The sequence below is a fragment of the Bactrocera tryoni genome, chromosome 2 (assembly GCF_016617805.1).
Source record: "Bactrocera tryoni isolate S06 chromosome 2, CSIRO_BtryS06_freeze2, whole genome shotgun sequence".
Taxonomy (NCBI): domain Eukaryota; kingdom Metazoa; phylum Arthropoda; class Insecta; order Diptera; family Tephritidae; genus Bactrocera; species Bactrocera tryoni.
In genome coordinates this window covers 67,431,642-67,450,541 of record NC_052500.1, presented here as the reverse complement: position 1 = coordinate 67,450,541, position 18,900 = coordinate 67,431,642, and the positions used below count along the sequence as shown (strand labels likewise).

The window sequence follows — 18,900 nt, the reverse complement described above, 5'->3', positions numbered from 1 at the left end:
AACATTGGCAGCGTCATCATTGCCGGTTCGTTGGTTGTTGGATTGGATATCAGAATGGTGCGTGTTGTCCATATTTACGCCAGTCAAACGGAAATTGCACAGACAGATATGAAAAGGGAATTAAGCGCAGGCGAGTGGGAGTGTCGATGTGGGAGAAAAAGACGCAGAAAAAAATTATTGAATAAAATATTTTATAATTCCAGAAACTATTTACAAATATATGTATATTAAAAATCATATATGTATATGTATATAACACTTGTCTAGTACTATAAGCACACATAAATAAACCAAAACCATTTCCTCTTCGCATAACTGTAAAAATATTGAATTTACACGTTGGGGAAATCATGTACATATGTGTTTGTGTTTGAGTTGGAGCCAAAGAGAATCATTCAAAATACTCAAACGAAACAAATAGCAAATTTAATTGAATTCCCGTTAGTTGAGCGGAAATTTGATAAATTAAAGGATTTCCGCAAAGGATTTGGTGGCATTGGATTATATTTTCATTTTCGACGGTTCAATAACAAAACTATGCAAAACAATTTGAAAATATAAATAAAATTTGTAAATATTGTCAGCACATGTGTAGATACATTTTGTAATGTCAAATAAATGTAAAATTATGAGAAATTTGGCAGTGTATGGTAAGCTGCCTATCAAAATATTGCAAGACTACTAATTGTGCGCTCGGATTTTTTTTCTACATAGCAGGTGTTTGTAAAAATATTTTGATAACGCATTTATTAAATATTATTAAATTTAATACTCTTAGTTAATAACTACATTTTTTTGAACTTGACCAAGAATTTTGGACTGACAAATGCCTTTATATAATCAGCTTAGTAATTTTAAACACAAAAGTATTACATTTTAGGAGAATTTCAGCAAAAAGTTGTTATGTTTCGAAAATTCCATTTTGTTCCTAAATAATTTTTTTTATTGAAATAGGTTTTAGAACCATAATAGTCTCAGTTTAATAAGTTTGGAAAATATCTCCTTTCCCAAATATTTTAACAAATTGCATTCAAAAGTTTATATGTTTCGAAAATTCCATTCTGTTCCTATACTATAAAAATAAGTTTTAGAACTACAAGGTTGATTTAATGGCATAAAAACCCTCACATAAAATGATATGGATATGTTATAAATTAATCAGCTTAGTAAGTTTCGAATCAAATCAATCCCTTTCCCAACTATTTTAACAAATTGCATTCAAAAGTTCATATGTTTCAAAAATTCCATTTTGTTTTTATATAATTTTTTTTATAGAAATTGGTTTTAGAACTACATATGTATGTATGTACATACATATGTATGTACGTATGTATGTATAAGGTTGATTTAATCTCATAAGAACTCTCACCTAAAATGATACGATAGAAATTATTCAGTTTAATAATATTGGAATACCACCTTTCCCACTATTTTAACAAATTGCTTTCAAAAGTTGATATGTTTCGAAAATTCCATTTTGTTCCTATACAATTTTAAATAAATTTGGTTAGTTTTAGAACTATACGTTTGATTTAATCTGATATTAAGTGCAAATATTACAAAATTCAACTTCGTTCCCTTTTGATAAAAACTCATACATACATACATACATACATGCATATGTATGTACATATGTACATATATACATTGTATGTGTGTAAATTCATTTCGCAAAATAAAGCTAATGAACAACCATTTTATATACATATGTATGTACATTTCAAAGCGGGATTTTAAGTACGTCTAAGATTTGATTATGAAATTGGAACACTCAATTCTGTTGATAAGTAACAATAAATGTATTGTGTACTAAAAATGAATTTACTTTCTTATGAAGTATGCAACATTTACAATACGAAAGTCCATATAGACAAATATTTCACATGTATGTACATACATATGTACATATACATATGTACCTACACTAACTAAAGTTTGCATATACATACATATAATGATAGGAACGACGTAAAATATATGAAACATTTATTTAAAACGTTTGAAAAATGAAATTTTATATAAGCAAGTATTTAAGACATGCAATTATAGTTTGCGCTAAAAATTTAATAACTGGAACGACATGGAATATATGAAACACTTATTTAGAAGTTGGATTTAGCTTATCAGAATGTATCATTTATTAATTTAATAGCTGTTTCGAAAATTCCATTTTGTTCCATTTAAGAAAAAAAAAAGATTTACGCGTAGAACAGCATATTGATACAATTTATATATTTCCACGCTGATGTACAAGAAGCCATTCAAAAGAGTGCAATATTTTTTTTTAACTACTGATTTTGTATTCGCAAGGTACTTAAATTACGAAAAACTCGTTCACTTATATTAGCACACGCAAATGTAAATTCGATTTTATTCGCTACCTAAAACCAAGAATTATATTCGGACGTTGTATTCTTTTGAAAAGAAATAATTTTTCTATGGACTCTTTCTGTGGGAGGCAGTATAAATTGCATTTATTATTCTATTTGTTATTTCACGTAGAACGGCTTTGCTCTAAAAATAATTCAAATATAAGCCGAAATCTATTAAACCAAAAAGTGAGCGTAGAACTTATGGTATAATACCCTGAAAATTACTTTTGCTGCATACATTTGATGCTGATGATTTTCATCACTGAGTTTATTGACTGTTGAAAGCTGACGTAAAGTTGAATTACAATTTTTAATATTTATACGTTGATAAGTACACAATGTATTTTGCTGAATGTGTTTGAAAAGTTTTTGTGCGTTGAATGGCGTGTGATATTTGGTCATGCGTTAAATTAAATTCGTTAAAATACACACTCAAATCCTCTCAGACCAATGTCAACCGCAAATAATTTATAATTTGCTGCCTTCAACAGACTTAAATTGCAGAACATTTCAGCCACCTTTTACACATTTTACGCACTTTCATACATACATATGTATGTATATGTATCTATAAATATATGTATATGTTTAACGGGAAAACAAAAATTAATAAAAATTGTGCTACTGCACCGTGAAAATATTGTAAAAAAATCCGCATAGTGCGCCCATTCTTGAGAGCGCGAAGAGAAATGCTGTTGCAACGTGTTGGGGTGTGGAAAAGAGGCAGCGGAAATACATCATCATCAATGTCAGTGGCGGTGACAGCATGGCAGGCGGTAACAGCGCGATATTGCTTTATGCTAGTGGCGCTAGTGGCATATATAGCTGAGGGCTGCGAGTGCGCCTAAAATTGTGATAGTAGTAGTTGCCAGCGTTTGAATTATTGCTCTGTGGCTATAATTGTGTTCGTGGGTATACGCTGGTAATTCAGGTCATATCGTGAAGTGAAGTAAGCTTTTTTGTAATTTCTTTTAGGATTTTGGTTTAATTGGATTGATATTGAATTTTTTTTGAAAATTTTGTATTGTGTATGAAAAATGAATAAAAGCCTTTTCACATTACTTCGATATTTATCAGTAGTTAAAAAAAAGAAATAGTAGTTGCAAGGACATTTTTTTAATTGCTTTGGTACTTAATAAAATATAAAATATTATTGCAAAATCATTTTAATTTGATATACATATGTATGTATAAATTTGAGTTTTTCCTCAACTTGTAATCTTTGAAGTATATTTTTGTATAAAATTCAAGTAAAATATATCTACTAATTAATCAAATGTTTTGAACAAAAGCCTCTGAACATAGTTTAACTGAATTTTATTATTAAAAAAATTTATCCCTTAAAGGGAAATTTAAAGGAAATTTTTGTTCTACTAAAATTATGCTATAATTATTATTATACTATAGTCTGTTAACATATTTTGCCGAATTCAATGATTAAAAAATTTCCCTTAAAGGGGAAATTTATATTTACTACTAAAATTTTGTTATAATTATTATCACACCATAATTTGTTAACATATTTTGTCTAACTCAATAATTAAAAAATTTCCCTTAAAGGTAAATTTATATTTACAACTAAAATTAATTTTATATTATAATCTTTTTGCATGTTTTACTTAAATTCATATATTGTACAATAATCCCTGATGGGAAATTACTAATTGTTTACGACAAAATGTGTTTTAGCGGCATTGAACAACATTTCTAAGGTGTTTTTTTGCAAATGCATTCAAATAATCTATCAGCCTGATCTAGAATTCAAAGATGTACTCAGGTAAATACATAAATTTAATTTGCTAAAATTTTGAAAACGGTCAAAGTAAGTCTTCCAGGTGTGATATTTTGGCAAATATAATGATTGTATTATTCCAAATTTTTTAAAAAGAAATTATTTAAAACAAGACTTTGAAAAAAAACATTTCCATTATTTTTCAAAATTTTCAAAAATTTCCCTAAAAGGGAAATTTTTATTTTTTATTTTTATATTATGAACAAAATTATGGCAATATAGAAAAACGGTAAAGATTTAGGGAAACATTTATGCTTTTCAAATTCCTAGTTAACATTTGGTTAAACATATTAAAAAAACGAGATAATTTTTTTGTAAGCTTAAATGTACAAAATTTTAAATCCTTTTTTGAACAAAGAAATGTTCCAACAATTTTAAGAAAACACTTTTTACGGAACAAGAATGTTAACTTTTTCGGTCAGATTCACGTCATGGCAATTTAAAAAGCTAAATTCGCCTTAAAGGGAAATTTTCATGCACTTAAAAATCAATTCAATATTTGTCACAAAATTAAGCTTATTTAACGACATCTTTTAGTGTTGAAGTCTTTTTAATTGTTCTCAACGATGGAACATTTTCATGATAATTTATTTGTTTATATTTCCCTGAGAATAACCTTTTCACACACTGCAGCTCTTAAATTAATATACTACTCGTAAAATTCTTTCCCTGCTACTGTTCATTTGCCTTGCATTGATCATGTCAAATAGTTTTTATAGCACTTTTGAGATTTTACAAAAAAAAATGATGATTAAAAAATTATTTACGAAAGCAATGAAGAACGTAAATGCAATGCTGCAATGCTTGAAATATGCTGCCCTTTTGTTGTGACAGCCAATGTATTTCTGTGGCTGTCAGTGATAAGTAAAAAACCACTCATATTTTCTTACATAAAATGAAATAAAAAAGCATCCTGTCACTGTCAACTTACATAATTGCGAACAGGAGTGCACACTGAAGGCTGATAAGTTTGCACAAGGCAAGGCAAAGCGTCCGCGACGGACGAATGTTAAAAGACAGTGGAGCAGAGAAAAATATCACATTCTCCACGAATTATAATTGGGTTGTGGCAGAAGTGTAAGAAGTAAAATGAAAAATATGGAAATTTAAGAAAAAATGCGCAATAAAATTAAGAACGTAGAGATGAAATTTTAACAAATCACTGCGAATGAGTGACAAGACAAAGAATTAAAAAAAGATATACTCGAATAAACTGCAAGCAAAATGAGAATTGGTAATCGAAGCAACAATACCGCGGAAAATTCAAACAGTATAAACTTTTTTATTTAAAAAATTTTAAAGTGGCGCAGATGTGGCGCGCATGAAAAGGCACATAACTGTCAGAAAACCATATAATGGGTGCGTTTTTGAGAGGTGTGGAACTTTGTTTGAAATGTTGTCAAAATGTGGAATACGAATATTTAGGCTTCTTTAGTTCGCAAATTTAATAACATTTGGTGTTTTAATAAAATTTCCGTCACATGGTCATAAAGTCTTTAAGTTATGAAGATGTTTTGTGTCTGTGAGTTCTATTTTCCATTATTTTTTACAATCGGGCTGATTTTCAATCGTCAAAGAGCCATCTAAGGTTGGTTTCTAAAGATAAGTTGCAGCCGCCCACAAAAAATGGTCCAACAAAGTCAAATCACATACTGAGTAGGCAATTAACTGACAGTTAACTGAGTGGTCAATTGACAGGTCCATCCTTTGATATCATTCGGTCAACAAAATGTCGTCGCTAAGGAATGATGATGATCACTTCGAGTATGGCTTGTTTCACGGCCCTGCTGGAACCGTTTAGTAACAAGACGACTGATATTGATGCAGGGAACGTTAAAGTCACGAAGTACTTATTTATAAAGCTCGCTATTGATGATATTTTCGGAATTTAACTTTAGTTTTGAAAACATATGGAGCAGAGAGTAATTTTACTGGGGGCAAAAGCAGAGTAGAGTTATGGAAAATCTCAGCAGCACTGGTCTGACTTCAAATAAGGCAATTTCGATTAATTACGCAACTTTTATTAGTTTTGAAAAAGTAGAAAGAATAGTAAAAAGAGCAATGAGTAACTTCTAGTGAGAGCAAAAGCAGTGTCCAGAGAGTTATGAAGAGTTATGGAGAATCTCTCCAACACTGTTGTGACTGTAACTGTTACTGTTTCTAGTTTTGAAAAAGTAGAGAGCAGTGAATAACTTCTAGTGGGAGCAAACTCAGAGTTTAGAGAGTTATGGAGAATCGCTCCAACAGTGTTGGGACTTCAAATTAAGCAATTACGATTAATTACATAACTGTTTTTAGTTTTGAAAATGTAGGTAGCAGTGAGTAACTTTTAGTGAGAGCAAAAGTAGAGTCCAGAGAGTTATGGAGAATCTCTCCAACACTGTTGTGTCTGTGACTGTAACTGTTTCTAGTTTTGAAAAAGTATAGAGCAGAGTGTAACTTCTAGTGAGGAAAAAGCAGAGTCCAAAAGGAAAAAAACAGAGAGTTATGGAGAATCGCTCCACGCACGATTAATTACATAACTGTTTTCAGTTTTGAAATTGTAGGGAGCAGATAGCAACTTCTAGTGGTAGCAAAACCAGAATGCGGAGAGTTATGGAGAGTTTTTGAGAATCTCTCCAGCATTTTTTTGATTTCAAATATGACAATTTGGGTTATTTACATGCCTAGTAACCCAGAACTAAAAATGAGTTCACCCAGAAATAACAAACAGTTGAGAAAAATATAAAAATTTTAAATTTCGCTCTGAGCGCGAGTTTTTTGAATAAATTCCCAAAAAAAACTGTGCAACTGTTTTAAACTGAAGTGTAAACAAAGTATACTCAGCATAAATGTCAAAAATATGTACTGATTTTGACAGCTAAAAAATGCTGTGTATCCAAAACAACACCCTGTTCTGCGAATCTTCGAGCCGACACGTACTCTCGGCTCTTTTCGAACTTTAAGTGCATTCATTGATTTTTATGTCAAAAGCATGCACTTAAAACCATACAAACTGCTCTATATACACACACAACGATTAATATACATTACATAAATGCAACTACTATATAGTATGTATATTTGTATATATTGCAAAAAAAATTAATCTTTCTGCTCTGCATGACTACTTGCAACTGCGGCACGCACCTACTTGAGCTTAATTAAACATTTTTATCCCAAAGGCGTCCTGCTGCTATGCAAATACGCACACAACTACATTCACATACATATGTACGTGTTACATGTACTTATGGAAGCGTATTTGCTTCTGGCTCTCCTCTTTCATGTGCCTCCTTTGCTTACATTGGCTTTAAAACGCAAATTTTAATTTTTACTTTCTTTCGCGCTCAAAGTTAGGGGGTAAATTGAAACCAATTATTTGCACAAGTACTTTTGTATAATCACGTACTCATATACGTATGCATGTATGTATGTAAGTATGTTTGTATAACGGCATTCACCTCTGCCGCACTCAGTGATATTGCTGAAAATTCAGACAACAACTTTCATTGGTGTTAACAACATGTTAACGTGATACAATTAAAACTTTGCTCCTGGGTCAACACTTCACACACACACATGCACGTAAATTTATTCCTATGTAAATATACATGCATTACTTGTATATATGTGTGAATTTCGTTAAGTAGTTTTGCGGCAGCGCCAAAAAATTGTCTTCAAATTGTGCAGAGCAAAGGAAAGCAATTGATTGCGAACATGTGCAATGCGAAATGATAATCTTTCGGTGGCATTAAGTGGTGGTGCTTAATGTTAAATGCGACGGCTTTTTATATTCCGAATTGTATATTCGAACAAATATTGGAAAAAAGTTGAACGATGTGTACAAAAATTTAAGTGAGCCTTCTTTGTGTGCTTAAATGTGATTCTTTTGTGAGAAAATCAACAGAAACGGTTATATAGTCAATACTTGCATATTAAACTAATGATAAGATTACTTTTAAAAAGCGCGGCTGATATTTGGCTGTTCTCTTGCTATACTTTTTGATAACACAAATATATTGAAAATGCTTTAGAGCAAAATTTAAAACTAGTTTGGACTTATGTATAAGTACTATATTAAACAAATATCCCCTCTACGATTTTAAAATATTCCAGGAATGAGTAGTGTTTCAAAAATATCAGCAAAAAAAAAAATGTGCGGTTTTCGAAAGTCCAATTGTCAATATTATTTTTTTTATTAAATTGATATACATATGAGTTGTAAGAGCAATAAAATCAACTCCGAAAAAATAATAAAACTTCAAAACTTTTGACGCGCAAAGGTGTTTTTCTGACATTTGAATCGGATTATTATCTGAAATTGGCCTTTTAATTTAAATTTCAGGCGAAAGCCCATTCGTCTGTAATAAATGTCACTTCAAAATAATCATTAGTGTTTAATTAAATCATTCAACAAAGAAGTTCCATGAAATTTTGTGTGTGGAATTAAATTTCTGGTGGCGTTCGGAATGTTGGAAAAGACCTTCGATGATTGGTAGAGATCGCGTTGACGATGAACCACGTCCAGGACGGCCATCAACATCAATTGATGATCAACACATCAATAAAATAAAGAAATTGGTGTTTGAGAATGAACGATTAAAAGTCAGAGATCTTACTGGCGCCATTGGAATATCGTAAGCATCAGTTAAACCCATTTTTAAAGACCGTTTGGGCCTAAGAAAAGTGAAAGCACAATTGGTTCATTAGGATCACTAAATTATTTCGAAAATCTACTTTGCGTTAACGTCTGTGCTTTCCGACTACCCCGATGCCATGAAACTTATTATTACTGGTGATGAGTCGCCTTTGATCTATGCTTACGACTCGGAAATAGACGATCAAACGGCCGAATTTCGGGGCAAAAGTGAGCGGAAGCCGAAAAAACCATGTCAAGGCAGGTTAAAAATCAAGGTTATGTTGACAGTTTTCTCCGATTATCGAGGTGTGCTGCAATCCGAATTCCTTTCCACAGACCAAACTGTCAACAAGGAATACTATTTGAGTGTTATGCGACGTTTGCGTTATTTGTAAAACAGGGCCGGTATTATGGGCCGACAACTCTCAGTTTTTGAACCACGATAATGCATCAACGCATACTGCATTGATGTTTCGTGAGTTTTTCGCAATATCGTGCCACAGCCACCGTATTTGCTTGATTTTGTTCCATATGATTTCTGGCTATACAGCAAACTCAAACGACCGCTCCAGGGAAACGATTTTAAGTCAATTGAAGACATAAAACGTGAATCGCTACGCTCATTGAAAGCTATTCCGGAAATTGACTTTAACAACTGCTTCGAGGATTGGAAAAAACGTTGGAACAAGTGTATTGGGACCAACGGGGATTACTTTGGGGGGGACGTCGTAGATTTTAAAGAATAAAGTATGAATTTTAAACTATGAACAAAGTCTTACTATTTTTTGCTCATAGTAGTATATCCTAAATAGACGGACACAATTTATTTTATTATTATTTTTATTTAAACTTAAAACAGTTGAGTAAAATCTCGCAGGTTTTCTCAACACTACTAATTTGACAGGTTATGGATTAATTAAATTAAAATACATTATATTTTACTGTAAGTAACCTCACTTGCGGTAGGAAGCAAAAAGTAGGCTTCCACTATATAAAACACTATAAATTTTTTTACATTTTAGAGTTTTTAATATCTTTATCAGATATCCGATATAAATTATTGACAGTTTGTTAGTAAAGCTCGTGGCAGGTTTTAACAACTATAGCCTATATCCGATATTATAGGAAAAGATAGTGACAAAAATAGCTATAGCACTCAGTTCACTACAAATTTATTTATTTTACACAATGCCACTCGAAAGTTAAGGTAACATGGAGCTAACACAAGTTTAGGTGAAATTTAGGTATTTGAAGCCATCTTATGTATACGCATATAAACGAAATATCATGTTCTTTTGATGGTACCGTCTGTCTTGATTTTTGTTAACGAGTCCTAAGAATTTGATTCGTTTATATTTCCATAGTTGTCACACGAAAAAATTTCTTAAAGGGGGAGTAAGGTTTCTTTTTTTTAATTTTTTTGGGTTTTTTTAATTTTTCAAAATTGTTAGTATTTTCCATTTTACAATAATAATTATCGCATTTTTTTTTCAAAGTGTTCCAAAAGTATGAACAATTCAAAAAAATATATTATGTCCTGGAGACATAAGAATGTTTGTTTACACAAAATTTTGTGAAAGAAACAAACGTTTGTACAATTTAATCATAAAAAACCCAAAAATTTGGTAATTTGAATTTTTCATATTAATTTTGAAGTTATGTCGAAGTTGTAGCTCTTTTCATTACTTACAACTTTGTTCTATATCTTCACCGATTTTATTTCAACTACCCTCAGAAAGCCTATAAAATATTTTTACTTAATATTTTGTTATTTTATCTTTCATTTCAATAGATTTTTCTTTGCTTTTTTAAAATTATCTACCACGGCGTATTGCGGCCCAAAGATATTAATCCTTTTCGCTAAAACAAGCGTACATAAAATTAAATAGAAATTGCCTTTAACTCAAAACTTGCTTATATGACGTCAGCTCCTCTTCATATATTGCTTAGAACAAATTTTTGACATTTTAGTACTTAAAACATATAATAATTGCAAACATTTTGTTTTGCTGCTCATCTACAGAAAATATAGTCTCTGGAGCGCAAACATTACACGAGTCTAATATATCAAATGTGGCAACAGCCTGACCTGCAATACAAACTTAACTTATTTTTAAGCCTCAATACAAAAGGTCAGACCACAAGTCTTAAAAATGTGTACTTTTCCAAGCAGTGATATAGGTTTAAAGCAACACAAGTGAGTGGCTTTTGCTTTTCAGTAAATTTGCTAGCATTTTGTGAATATTTTTGTATAAGCCAAAAGTTGCAAGCGCACACACACGCGCAGTTTGCTAAGTTTGTGCATGAAATATTGCTATGATTGCCTGTAGCACAAAGTATATGCTTATATATGCATGAGAGTGTGTATATGTGTGTACATGAGAGTGTGTATATGTTTGTTTATATATGAGTGTATGTATGTATATGTGTGCTTGTGCCTGCAAATTTACTTTCTTTAGTAATATAAAATGCGTTGTCTACAACGATTTAGCCCGAAATGCCATGAAGCTTTAAAAGCTTTTTGTCTGCCTAACAATTTACAAAATGTTCTCACATAATTGCTTAATAGTGTCACGTGTTTTCCATACAATTTTGCCATTTTAGCACAATACATGCATGCATTACATACAACACACATACACATATACATACATACTGATACTGAGTATGGCATTTGTCTGGCGCGTTTGGCAAGAGTTTGACTGGCCACTGCTTAGATACGCCTTGTGGGTGGCAATTTGAAATCGAGCATGTATGTACATGTATGTGCGTGGCGGCAAATAGAAGGCATCAAATGTTGCATGCCACAACGGCAATGACAAAGAAAGTGGCAGTAGTGTGTGGAAATTCGTTATAAGTCACGTAGCTGAATGTTGCAGCAGCATAGACGTAGTAATAAAAGCGAAAACACGCAACACGCACTCATAGAAAAGAGTGTGGGAATGTGGCACGTGTGCGTGTGTGTGTATGTGTTTGAAAATAATATGCATACTCACATGCGTATACAAACATATAAGATGTGACAGTTATTATTTATGTATGCTTGCCTGCATATTTGCCTAAAAGTATGCGCCAGCAAACACTCGTACACACTAAAGCAGCTGCAACAACAAGTTGGACCATTTGCTCTTTACTTACCCGAAAAACTCACACGCACACGCATACATACAAAATCTCTTGTTTATCACTTTAAACTGTGACTTAAATAATAATAACAGCAAAAACATTAAAAGCTAACAAAAACACTACAATAGCAACAACAAGACATCACAGCCGCATTACAACTCCACGCAACAGCCAGAACAACAAGCAGCTACCAACAGCACTCGTTGGCTGTCAACATTCTTGTTGATGTTATGCATTTTAATGCAATTGTAGCACACTATAGGGGTCATGTGGCAATGGCTGTAGCATCAAACTAGGCTAGCTGGCGTGTGTGTCACATTTCATTTCATTTCAAATTATATATATTACATATGTATGTAAGCATACCAGCCTGCATTAAAACCATTGTAAGTTGGTTCGTATGTGTATGTATGTGTGTGTCGCCGCATATATTTCCAAATGCATGCATACTTTTAGGCGTTCGTGCATGCGAAAAGCACTCACACTAAATTGCGTGCATTGCATGCAATTAACTTGCACGCACGAACGCACACGCAGCCGAATTTTATCACAAAAGCCACTAGACACACACACACACATACGCATTTCCATCGTCAAAACGCATTACAAGCATTTACAAAACACACATTAAAGCATCATTATCGCTTTATGACATCAACCCCGAAATGCGGCTCATCGCACACGGCTTAATATTACATTTGATGCAGCTCAGCTAAATGTATGCATTGCGTGGTACGATGTGCGTGCGCAAATGCAACGCTGGCTGTGCGCGTCACATGTGCGGAATATGAATATAATTTTATTGGCTGGAATTGGATTTGGTGTAAGCGGTTGGATGACTCTTAGTAAATTGCAACCAAATTGAGTTGATAAATTTGAGTTCTTTTGGGTATATTGAGTATCCAGTAAGAGGTTAGGCAAATTATAAAATAATTATTATTTTCTTAAGCATGTCTATGCATTTAGGAGGGATTGAAGGGGTTATGTGTTGTTAAAATTTTTGAGTAAACCAAAGTTTTGTTACAATTTTCGAAAGTATATATTGATTGAGTCAAAAACTAACTTTACGAGTTAACAATATAAAAATATCTCTACAAGGAAAAATGTTTAGATTAATTTAAAAAAATAGTCGGTGAGCATTCAAAGTTTTCCGTATAAAGGACTTTAGTATAAATTTTTTTACATTTTAGATTCATGTAGAGCATAAAATTTCCCAAAATATCTACATATCGTCACCTGAAATGCAAAATAACGTATCATCAAAAAATTCGAAATTGAGTGTCTTATTGATTATGCTTCACTACTTCAAATTACATACATTTTTAGATTCTGCGGTCAGATACAAACCAGTTTTAACCAATATTAAAATTTTGTTTCACTCATGTTCCATTTTATTTCGTGTTTCATTCTTGCCACTGTAAATTTCCGAAAATGTTGTTACGTTATTTGGCATTTCAGGTGACGATATATTTATGTATATTAGGGGAGGTTTTTTAATTAAGAAACAGATTTTTGAGTATATTCTCTGAACTGGATAAGATGTTTAAATATATAAGCACTTTTGTAACCAACTTTTACCTAAATGTCTTTTCGAGCTACCAAAAAGTTTGGCAAGAAACGGTATTCTGTGACACATATAGTACTTACAGCGACCATAGTTACTCAGAAATACCTAGCCCAATCGTTTCAAAAACTGTAAGTCATTTTCTTAGAAATATTCCTCATACAATGAATGAACGGGCAAGATTTTTGTTCAAAACTTGCATTTTTTAAATCACTTGCTTGTTAGATCAGGGAAGATAATTTTTTAAACTAATTTGATTATTTGAATTTTGAATTTTTAATTTTTTGAGGTTATGTGAAAAAACCTATAGAACCTATACCTATAGAATAGCCATAAAACTAGTTTCTAAAGGACTCGTAGTTTTCACGGAAACATAGCTTTAAACTCTTTAAAATTCAAACAGGTTTCTTCTTTCTTTCTCCCGACCTCAGATTGCCCGTAAATTTTTATACTCTTGCAACATGTTGCTACAGAGTATAATAGTTTTTTTCACCTAACGGTTGTACGTGGCACTTAAAACTAACCTAGTTAGATATTTCGTTATATATATAAATGATCAGGATGATAAACGAAATTAAAATCTTTTAGGTAAAATCTCATATCCCAAAACCTGCTCGACTGATTTCAACAAAGTTTGGTACGTGCCATTCCTCTTTTTATTCTTCATGCTTCTTGGTGTCACAGTGCAAAAATAGGCGGAATCGGCAAATTGTTAATTCGATCTGACTCCTTTTCAGTGCACAACTCAAGAAACAATTATTATAACGGAATAAAGCGTTGCCTGACTAATGCTTTTAGAGTATGCCACCTTATGGCTATAAAATGTAATAAACCGAATTGCCCAACAAAAACTGTTCAAGCACCTAGGTACCGAAAATTTGGACCCAAGTACCTGTAGTTGACTTTTTACCGGTCAATGTGTGAGATATATGTTTAAAATTCAGAGATAACCCTTTCCGGACAATGGTAAGTTTGTGTGTCAAAAATGGTTGGAATCGAGCCTATACTTTCCTGAGCCCCCATATACCTACTACAACGATTTTCGAACTTCCAGGTGACTTTATGCCCCCAACATGTGAGTTATCTCACTAAAAGTAAAAGAGCGTGTTTTACTGATAACAGTGTACCTTTGTGCCTAAAATGAATAAAATCGGGCGAGAACTTGACCTAGTCCTTTATAACAAACTGTTATATGGTGACCTTACTCCATTTGAGTATGGCATATGCGGTACCTTAATGAAACCCGGGTATGTGGCATGTTAATAGTACGTGGTAGTGGCAGGAATAGATAAAATCGGATCGATAGAAGCTGGTGGTTCCCCCCCCCATATACTACTTATAACGATTTTCATTATATCAGCAGGTTTACATGCATATATAGTTGGTATATAATGGCTTGGATCCCGATCTTTTGATTGACGCTTTACATCTTAAGATTCTTGCAAGTTGCAAGAGTATGAAATATTCCATTGCATCCGAACTTAGCTCTTTCTCACTTGTTTTAAATAAAATATTAAATAATCTTGTTGGTAACAATTTCAAAACATGATTATTGAAATAGACCTTTTCCATTAATTTAAAGCCGTGAACGGATTTTTTGTATTATGTTTAATATATGTATTTTCTCCTTCTTCTAAAATTTCAAATCGATCCGAGTAAAGTTTTTAAGAAAAATACTCTTCAGAAGTACCGCCCATCAGACTTCGCACAGAAACGCTTTTTTCTCTAAGCTAAATTTTTTAAGACGGTGGATACGATTTTTCGAATGCAATTTTGTTCAAATTTTTTCAAATAAAATTATCTAGTCCAGGATTTTTTATTACAAATATTTTTTCCGAGATCAAATGGAGAAAATTGTATCAAAAAATGTGCTTTTTTGTCCAAAGTCTGTCAAAACTAAAATTTTAATTTTTTTCCCATCGCCCAATAACGAGATTTAACCATGTATTAACGAAATATTTTTAGTTTTTGATTTTAGATGAAGCAATACTGGATTCTGTTTAAGTTATGACCACGGCAAAAGTATTTTTTTGAGAAGTTTTGGGAGATGAGATGACAACGGCTGAGTTTTCGGAATTATTAAATAAAAATTTCTTAAAATACTGTTTACACATGTAGCTTTCATATGTTGAGTTGGTTAAATAAACTATTTGATTGCATATACTAAAAAACAAAATTTGTAAAAATTCGTCGTAAAAAATGTTTGCTTGAAACTTTGTTTAACAAAATACATAAAATGAAGCGCTTAGTGTTTGAGTAATTTTTAGTGAGATATATTTTTATGAAAGACATTGTTTTTAGAAAATTTCCCCACAAAATTTTGTAATTTTTGAAAAATAATATTTAATAAAAAAATTTGGCATTGAAATCAATTTTTTTCAAATTATATTCTTTCGATATAATTATTTTAGTATTTTTTAATATAGTCATATTTTTTTGATTTTGTGTAAGTTTTGGAGCAATTTTGAAAAAAAAAATTAATATTTTAATTTTCGAAAATTTAGTAAATATTTGCTCAAAAACCTAACAATACTACGGTTTCATACACTCATTATATATCTTTTAATGATGATGTTTTGTGAAAGTCCTTTCCTATTCTTTGTATTTCAAATGTAAAATTTTTTTGCCAATTTTTCTTTTTAAAAACTTTTTTAGAAAATTTTTGGTTTTTAAAAATATTTTTTTGTTAATGCTTTATTCTTCCCACATTACAAAATAATACTTGATATGTTTTAATTTTGATTTTAGTTTTCCACACACACACTCACCTTGCTGTGTCTTCACTTGCACCGGCGTGGACATCGGACCGGCGCCCATTGAGGTATATGCCTGCACACGCACCGTATAAATGGCATGCGGCGTCAATTCCGAAATGGTTGTCAGCTCGCTATTGTCCACCATTTGTGAGTCCCAAGATGCTTCGGGTTGATTGGGATTTGTTGTGTAATAGACTTTGTAGCCCTGAAATTGGAAGAAATTAACAAAAAAGAAATGTTTAATCAGATAAATGAGCGTGGATATAATATTAGATATTAGTAAGTAACTTATAAATTACATATACATATGTATGTGAGTCTATATAGAATTATGTATATGTGAAGTAATTTTTAGTCCTCTTGGCAGACCATGGTGAGCTTTTGTTTCAGCGGTCAACCAAAATAAAATACAAGTTGGTATACAGTATATATATTTGAATAAAAGCACTGTGATATTGTACATATGTTCATATATATGTACATATATTCTATGCAAATATTCCCCTAAATCACACCAGTATTTTTTAGCTCTCCATTGTTCTTTAGAGCCGGCTATTGTTCGGCAATCACACCAATTGATTAATGAGACTGACCTACAATGAATGCATGATTAACACGCCCGTAGCAACATTTGAATTTACACACATTTGTATGCATTAGAATATATGTGTATACATAAACCTATATATGTATCTACCTATGGAAGCACTCAGGCACCGCATATTCATTTTAAAATTCCGCCTGTCGAAACCGCACACATTCCTAGCGCCACATTCAACTAAAGCTTGTCTCAGTATATATGTATTTACACATCCATACATGTCTACATATGCACATTCTTTCCCTGGGCAATTGAGTTCAATAGGTCAATTATTAAATTATGATTGTTCTCTTAAATATTACCGTCATTGTATAGCTCGAGCTCGAGTTGTGTGAAAGTTATACTTGTGCGCCTACATATACACATACATATGTATGTATATATGTTCTGTGTGCTTATATAAATGTTCTTATGTGCGTATGGCGTGTCAAATAGTCGAAATACCAAAGCACATAATGTCTATATGGTAAGGTTCTGTTGTTCTCTATTGTATGCGGATATGTATAGATGAGAGTTTTAGGTAAGATTTTCGTTGTTTAAAGAAAAGAAAAAAGTTGTGATTATTGAAGAATGTTTGAAGCAAAAAATATGTGTTATTTACAATCATTTTTACAAGAAGAATGTAGTATGTAGAAGGCATTCGTATATTTGGCAAGTTTTTCAAGTAGGAGCTTTTGCCAGCTTTCATAGAGCTCTTATATACAATATAATTTAAGTAAAAATATGAATTTTGGTTGAGTTATAACCTCTACTATTAGTATTGTGGATTTCGATGTTTTACGAGATGTGTAAGGTACATCAATCCATGTGATGAGTTATGAAACAAAATTCCAAAGTAATTGATTTCATATACGTAAATGAAGATTCAAAAGATTCAAAACATATGTTTTATATAGATAATCATAGCTGATTTTTATACTCTCGCAACAAAGTTGCCAAGGAGAGTATTATAGTTTTGTTCACATAACGGTTGTTTGTAAGTTCTAAAACTAAAAGAGTCAGATATAGGGTTATATATACCAAAGTGATCAGGGTGATGAGTAGAGTTGAAATCCTGATGTCTGTCTGTCCGTCCGTCCGTGCAAGCTGTAACTTGAGTAAAAATTGAGATATCATGATGAAACTTGGTACAGGTATTTCTTGGCTCCATAAGAAGATTAAGTTCGAAGATGGGCAAAATCGGCCAACTGCCACGCCCACAAAATGGCGAAAACCGAAAACCTATAAAGTGTCATAACTAAGCCATAAATAAAGATATTAAAGTGAAATTTGGCACGAAGGATCGCATTAATTTTTTTGAAAAAGTGGGCGTGGCCCCGCCCCCTACTAAGTTTTTTGTACATATCTCGGAAACTACTATAGCTATGTCAACCAAACTCTACAGAGTCGTTTTCTTCAGGCATTTCCATATACAGTTCAAAAATGGAAGAAATCGGATAATAACCACGCCCACCTCCCATACAAAGGTTATGTTGAAAATCACTAAAAGTGCGTTAACCGACTAACAAAAAAAGTCAGAAACACTAAATTTTACGGAAGAAATGGCAGAAGGAAGCTGCATCCAGGCTTTTTTTAAAAATTGAAAATGAGCGTGGCGTCGCCCACTTATGGATCAAAAACCATATCTCAGGAACTACTCCACCGATTTCAATGAAATTCGGTATATAATATTTTTTTAACACCCTGCTGATATGTACGAAATATGGGTGAAATTGGTTCACAACCACGCCAACTTCCAATATAAGGCTATTTTGAATTCCATCTGATGTCTTCTCTGTATAATATATACATTAGGAACCAATGATGATAGCGGAATAAAACTTTACACAAATACGGTATTTGAAAAATATGTAAATGACGGATAATGAAATCTCGATTATCACTTTATCATGCGAGAGTATAAAATGTTCGGTGACACTCGAACTTAGCCCTTCTTTACTTGTTTTCTATAAGCTTTGTTCAACCGAAATCGATTGGTTTCGATTTTAATTGATGATTTTATTTAGCATAGTTAGAATTATGCGATTTAGTTGAAATATGCACCGATCGATAATTTGTAGTCATTTTG

The 18,900-nt window shown here is 32.1% G+C and overlaps 1 protein-coding gene across 3 annotated transcripts in view; it reads right to left on the bottom strand.

Annotated features, from left to right (window-relative positions):
* Positions 1 to 18,900, bottom strand: part of LOC120769706 (tyrosine-protein phosphatase Lar) — a 940,463-nt gene that overhangs the window by 49,003 nt on the left and 872,560 nt on the right. For all 3 annotated transcript variants that reach the window (XM_040096840.1, XM_040096841.1, XM_040096842.1), the window contains one exon: positions 16,244 to 16,436. In XM_040096840.1, the coding sequence (XP_039952774.1) occupies positions 16,244 to 16,436 (193 nt within the window). The remainder of the gene's footprint in view (positions 1 to 16,243; positions 16,437 to 18,900) is intronic.